The sequence below is a fragment of the Anopheles cruzii genome, unplaced genomic scaffold (genome assembly GCF_943734635.1).
Source record: "Anopheles cruzii unplaced genomic scaffold, idAnoCruzAS_RS32_06 scaffold01067_ctg1, whole genome shotgun sequence".
NCBI classification, from domain to species: domain Eukaryota; kingdom Metazoa; phylum Arthropoda; class Insecta; order Diptera; family Culicidae; genus Anopheles; species Anopheles cruzii.
This window is the reverse complement of record NW_026454652.1, coordinates 1-6,978: the sequence shown is the minus strand read 5'-3', so window position 1 is coordinate 6,978 and position 6,978 is coordinate 1. Positions and strand designations below refer to the sequence as shown.

Here is a 6,978-nt window from a genome sequence, read left to right as displayed (position 1 = left end):
AGGTTGGACTTCTCCGGCTATCTTTGCAATAGCGATATCATTCCGCAAAGTGCTGGGCTCGAACTGAGGATGTAGAGTGATTTCTTTGATCCACAGTTTGGGAGCCGTGTCGCTGAAGCCCAACTTCACAACAACTCGCTTAGACTGGCAACGTTTAAGACAGCTGGCAGTCGAGAGAACCACACTTTTGGTGATCAGCGTCCCGGCGCAATGGGAAAACAATCCGTGGTACGATTGCCAGGCAATATAAACCTGCAACAAGTTGAAACCCGATCAAAGAAGGCAAATATTAATCAGATGCTGAACGAGTTGCAAACTGCAGCCCTACCACATGAGGAAACTGATCGACGTCTCTTTTATCCGCTTCGAGCTGGTCGTAGTATAGATGGCGCTTTCGGTGTACCGCTTTGTAGCGGGCTTCACATTCGTCCAATTCTCTGCTCGCGGCCGATCGCTCGGTGACTTTCAGCACGTTATGGTACGGACAGCAAACGATCGGTGATTTGCCACAGACCGTAACTTCACGATGAACTTCAAAGTCGTACTTCACCTTGGGGCACCTGCGCACATCGACGCACACTCCAGATCCTCCTGCCGGCAGTCGACAGTGATCTCGCACCGACAAATCGATATTGTAGAAAAGAATCGAACTGGAATCCCTGGGTCGATTGGTTAGCAGCATTTTGCTTAGCCACTCGAAATGGCTCGAAATGCGCACGCCAACAGCCGACTGACCGTAGCCACAGTCACGACCGAGCAGGTTCAGGGCGTACACGTGCTGGAAGTACTTGTCCAAGCGCACCACCCGTCGCTGCACGGGCCCGCCGTACAATAGGTCGCAGGTTTCTGGCACCAAAAACGGTATGTTGCCGTAGCACAGGTGCTCCTCGCTTAAGCCGTTACGTAATCGTTGTAAATACTTTTCGGGCAGCGAGCAATTGACACCACGGTGCTGATCTGCTTTTGACTGTACCATCGTTTGCTCGGCGTCTGAAGACAGAAAAAGAAAAAGGTTCAATGTATCTCATTTCACTCAGAAAATATGGCTCCGCACATAACCTATAATCGCTGTTTTTGATTCATAAAGTGCGTTGAGATCTCGGCGTCCTCTGCCAGTTACTTCAAATCGATCGTCTGGTAGTTCGTGGTAACGCCACAAGCAAGCCGGAAGAAACGAACCACGGAAGAAGAAGTGACCGCTCAGCTTCACGATGGCGATGTTGTTGTACAGTGATCCTGGCCGGTAGTCTGGATGGTTAAAGGTATGTGCGATGTTCATCGTTTTGTTTCGTTCCTCGTTGATGACGTGCGTCGGCGGTTTGCTGCAATAAATCGAGATCCAACTTTAATCTGAATCCCAGTACGAAGGAAGACACACTCACCCTTTGAAAGCAGTACACTGAGCAAGAGTAAGAACGGTGTCGCTTTCTATCAATACCCCGTAGCAATTATCGGCACCCTCGGTGCCCTTATCCCACCTGAAAGAAACCGTCTCCGGGGACCCTTCGTCCTCCAAGTATGTATTTTTCAGGTCCAACGAAACAGTCAGTTCGCCCTTCGAGACCACCACGTTCGGTTCGTACTCCCGCAGGGTGACGTATCGGACCGCACAAGCATAGGGCTTAAATTTCCACTCTGCAACGAAAGTACTTCAGACTAGCAATGTCTCAAAGCGATGGTTGCCCTACATACCCGGAGCTTCTTCTCCTCCGGCCTCCAAAACGGACCGTATCCAAGGAATGTAGCCGGCCACCTTTGTATAGACCCCAGGCATCGACTGACCACAGACACTACCGAACGACGTAACCGCCACAATGAACGGTGTTACTTTGGTGTTGTGCAGAAGCTTCACTTCCAGTGGTCCCCCAGAATCTCCCTGCAGCAGAACGGGTCGTTTGTAATCAGTGCTCAGGTTGACCTTCTCACAGGCAGTGCTTACCGGACAAGTGTCCATTTTCACGTCGCCCGCGCACAGGTGGTACGGTTGCAGACCTTCCTTCAAGCCACGAGAACCAGCTCGATAGAACTGATTGCAGTGTTTTTTGTCCACTGGCGCTAGTGATACTTTCAACAGCACTGGCGTTTGTGAGCTTCCTGTAGAACGAGCAGTAATAAAGTATTTCCGACAAGACATGAACACTGGTTCACTTACCGAACCCGGTAGCTCCCCAACCGGCCGCCTGTAACGTAGGAAAGCGTAGTTCCTCCTCATCCCATAGACATGCCGGTGCAACGGTCTCGTTTAGCCTACCAAGATCCAAATAATTTTAAGTTACTACAACACTAAACCGATATTTTTGCCGTTCACTCCGGTCTTACGTAATGTGCCTCTCCAACTTCAGCAGCGCTATGTCGTGGTACCTGGCATTGTACCTATGCTGCGGATGACGGATGACCTCCGCTATGTTGAACTGTTGCGTGTACGCATCGTCGGTATCGTTGTACAGATCAATGTCTCCGAAACGGACCACATCCGGGGCCTTGTTTCTGCGATAGATCGAGGTCGAGTCGTTTAAGAATCGGGGATTTTCCCAACTTTTGCCTACTTACTCAAAGTCTTTGGCGCAATGGGCTGCGGTAAGCACGTAGTTCTCCCAGATCAACGATCCGCCACAGTTCCACAGGATGCTGCCATCATTCTGCCGCCATCCGATCGCTCCCAGGTGGGCAAACTCTCGAAAATACGCTGGTACGCCGAACGCAGGTGCTATCGGAATACTGCCTCCTTGGCTGTAGTGCCGGAAGTGGCAGTCTTTCGTACGAAATCATTAGAAAGCTTTATTGGCTGAAAGTGTTTAAGAGCGGCAATAGCATACCATCCAACGACTCACGCTCGTTCGGCATCAGCGCATCTTGCAGTCGTTCGTTCAGGTGCGTGCGGACTGGTCCAAGGTCGGAACGAACTGCAATAGAAATAGTACTGTGAAATAAAAACGTAACGTAAGCAAATCTCGTCGTTACACGGACGGCACTGTACCCAACCCAACACACAGTAACGCCGATGCAAGAAATATTAAGTGCATCGCGACGCATAGTCGAACAGAGACTGAAACATAGCGCTTGCTAGTGGCACCCTTCAAGAAACAGGCCGCGGCCATCTCAGCCACACACACTCCCCGCCCCCCGGCCCCACTGAGTTAACGAGAGGACGACGGTGAAGCACGCGGCCTTCTGGAGATCGACAGGATGGCCCCTCCACCAACCAGAACAACGAGTGAATGGAAGCAAGCGGCCTTCTCAATATGGACAGGAAGGCCATTATCAGGAAATAATAATTCAGCCTGTAGAGTTTGTCAGCCCTTCAGAAAACTCGCAAAAAAATGTTGAAGAGTGTTAAGCGCCGACTACTCTGCAGAACACAAGTTATACACAAGTGTTGGTCGTTTATAAGATTTTTGCTGCGCCGGGCGTTCTCACTAAGCTCGGTGATGTGTGAAGAATGTCGCGATCTTGAGGTTCTTGGAGCCGTTGATTCAGCGAAGCTGGCCCGTGCTATGTGCGGAATATTTATGTTTTGAGCGTGGTTAGTTTGCAGTAACTATTACCCATTTGTGTGACACCTTAGCTTGTAAATTAGATCTAAAAATGGGTCATCGATCCGATTAATTCCGATTATTTATTACTATTTTTACTAGCTGTTCCTGGCGTGCGTCGCCACGCCTTATTTCATTCTCATTTCTCGATGATTCGGTGTTTCAAAGGATCGATATTCCTGATGACGTAACAGGAAGCTGATCATTCCTTCTCACTGCCCGTTGCTCCTCCGTTCCAGCCGACCGGGCTTCCCGTATCTGATCAGCTTCTCTTCTCGCTTTCCGTTGGATTCATGCCAAAACTCGCATAAGCTGACAATCACCATTCAAACATTAAACAGAACATTTCCCCTTCCCAAAAACTCGTACATGATTCGTTTGTTCGAACTCGATACTACTTACTGCTTCTACTTCGATCGGTATCGGTAAAGACGAACAGACAAAAAATCATTTTTATTTATATAATTATTACAGGAATCAGAACATGTGTAAATACAGGATGAGAGTCGGCAGAAGAAAGTCACCGAACCTGCCACACACGACCGCAAGTTAAGTTTGAGAGTTTTAATGAATGAAGCAGCTTACAATACTTCAACAGAGCAGCTGAGAGTGCAACGCACGATCTCATCACATACTGACATTTTTCGAATACCCGATCCGAAAAAAATTAAACCGGCATTCGACGAGAATAAAAAACAACTGAACAGATGGGTTGCGACAGTTCAATGCACGTTGGAGTTATTCAAGGACAGAGTGCTTGTCGATATAATGAAACTTTATGAGCGAACTATCTACTAGGCTATTCAATAAGTTTTGCGCTTCGATAAGGAAAACACACTTTTAAGGTTTGAAATAATCTTATTTTTGAATTCCATCCCTGAAGCGAGAATCTGGAAGGGCTTCAAAGAAACTGTTGTGACATCATTATTTGATGAAACACGCTTTTCACGTATGATTTTTTTTAGTTCTGAAAACAGATGAAAGTCGCCAGGGGTCAAATCTGGTGAATACGGTGGATGCACCAACAAATTGAACTTCTATTCATGAATTTTTGCCATTATCAAAATGCCCTTGTGACACGGTGCATTGTTCGGGATAGGGATATTTTTTTTCTGCTACGTATATTTATTTATTTAAAACAGTCAACGGGCAACTTAGCCTTATTGACTATAAAAACTTAACCACTTAGAACTAAAACTAATCAAGCTGAACTGTGATACGTTGATACTAAATGGCTTTTTGGGAGAACAGTATTCACGATATAAAGGTAGTCCGAACTCGCGAGTGGTTGGTTGTAGACTGATGTTCTTTATTGCCTCGCGCGTGTAGCGCTTTCACCACTACTACACCACTACGTATACGCCACAGCTTGTAAACAAAGAATGAAGTTACCGATTGGAGTGAAACTTCGCATACGTTCATATAAAGAGTGTACCAACATAACAACAAAATTAGACTCGTAGCAGCGCCCTCTGTTATTGAGGCTACGAACTTATTGAACAGCCTAGTACAGGTGAACAACCAGTTTATAGTGAGTCCTAACGCTTCCCACATTGCTTCAAACGAGATGTAGAAAATAAAGAGTTGTTGGAGAATGGCATAATTCAAACATCTTATAGTCTGACAGTCTAATCTTCGCCAACATGAATAGTGCCCAAAACCCCGATGCCTCAGGTAAGAAGTAATGTTAGAGTGGTAATTGACCATAAGAAAATTAATCAGAAAACAATTAACTGAAAAGACTACGACTTGCCCAGACGATTGACTCAGTCCAGTGATGATCATAGTTCAATAAACAAGATCCACATGACATGTTATAAAATAGAGAGGGAGAAAAGCGAAGTCAGCCCCACTAACAGGCCAAAAATAACAAATGCCACGACGGAAAGGGAAAGTACGGAAACACGAACCGAGTCCAAGGATCATCAAAACGAGACCTTGATCATCACAAAGACGTCCGTGGAATTTATAATAAGAACATTGGCAAACACTGGAGTAGAAACCATTGGTCTGCGTAGGTCGCGGAATCGACAGTTTTAGTATAAATACGAACCGCAAAATAAACTAAGTGTAAGTGTCTATCTGAACGTCGTGGAGTACGCTTCTGTGTTTTTATTTTCTTAAACCAATTTCACAGGTCCCAAAATACCCCCGCTGATAGAGCAGTCGGTAATGCTCGTCGCTGTCACGCAGCTGTTCTGGGTTCGAATCCCGGGACCGGTTGTCACACAGTCGGCCATGGTTTCTATTCCCGATACCGGCGTGACAGGGGGGTTGGTGTGAAATCAACAACCCCGCCCGTAAAAACGAACTGTTACCGAATCCCCTAGGTCATGAGGTTAGAGAAAGTGTCAAACCAAACCAAGATAAAATTAAAGAAATTCAAGAATGGAAAACTCCAACCTCTCAAGAGACAATCAAACAATTTTTGGGCTCTTAGGCTATTACAGAAAATTCAATTATATGATTAAATTCAATTATACGGTTATAGAATTGTTCAATACTAATAAACACAAAGAAATAGAAAATAGAAAATAGAAAAAGCAGAGCAGTTCACATGACGTGTTAGTCAGTAGCAGCAGGAGCCACGATGTTTAGTTTCACCGAGCACAAGAGTCTTGTTTTCCGAATAGTCCACTAACCTAACATGCCCGTTTTTCAACGTCATACAGTTAAGCAGAAGGTGAAATGCGAAAATGGTTAAGTGAATTATTCTTTCTTTATAATGAACAGTTTTTTTTATTACGCGAGGAGGACCACGATTCTGCCGCGATACGCAATTTGGTGCTTCCTGGAAAACCAATATTGTCCCGGATTCGGGCCAACATCTGGAATCGTGCGTTACAAAAGCTCACTTCTTCATGACGTCATATATGGCATGAAAGGTGGGTAACTCAAAGTGTACGACATTGGCGACTATTCAGCTAGTATTCTTACGTTATCGAAAAAGGAATCTCTCTCTGATCGCAATAAAGACTAAATGACACTTTTGATCCAATCGACGTACGACTCGACCCGAGTGTGGACCGTTAGTATAGGGAACACGTAGCTGACGATCCCGACCAGATACTGGACCACAGAACCCTCTGTATCGTTGAACTCTTTTTGCCAAAACGCTGGCTCCCCGGGATCGATTGGATGGTCCTCGCCTTCTAAGCTCAAGCAGAGCTGTGTCGATTCCAGACTCCTGTTGCCGTAGTGCCGAAATACTTCACAGTCCTTGTTGTACATGGGGTAGCTATTCAGGTATTGGGTGTCTGGGAAGATTATAGCACACGGGTGAATATTAGTGGACCAACTTAATTGTGTGTCGATTTCAAAGGCCCAACTCACCCGCCAACATGAACTGTTTCAATCGGAACGGAGTGTGCGTTTGGTTCTGCCATAGGCATGCCGGAATCTTCCCGCTTGCAGGTTGGACTTCTCCGGCTATCTTTGCAATAGC

At 46.1% G+C, this 6,978-nt stretch overlaps 1 protein-coding gene across 1 annotated transcript; it reads right to left on the bottom strand.

Annotated features, from left to right (window-relative positions):
- Positions 1-5: 5 nt before the first annotated feature.
- On the bottom strand, positions 6-3,984 carry LOC128276383 (uncharacterized; the record flags this gene model as incomplete). Its single annotated transcript, XM_053014847.1, is given in 11 exon segments — positions 6-300; positions 302-990; positions 1,060-1,322; positions 1,383-1,635; positions 1,693-1,876; positions 1,940-2,094; positions 2,153-2,247; positions 2,320-2,487; positions 2,551-2,752; positions 2,817-2,903; positions 3,936-3,984. Coding segments are annotated over 11 exon segments (2,440 nt in total), but the record flags the coding sequence as incomplete, so codon positions are not given.
- Positions 3,985-6,978: the final 2,994 nt, after the last annotated feature.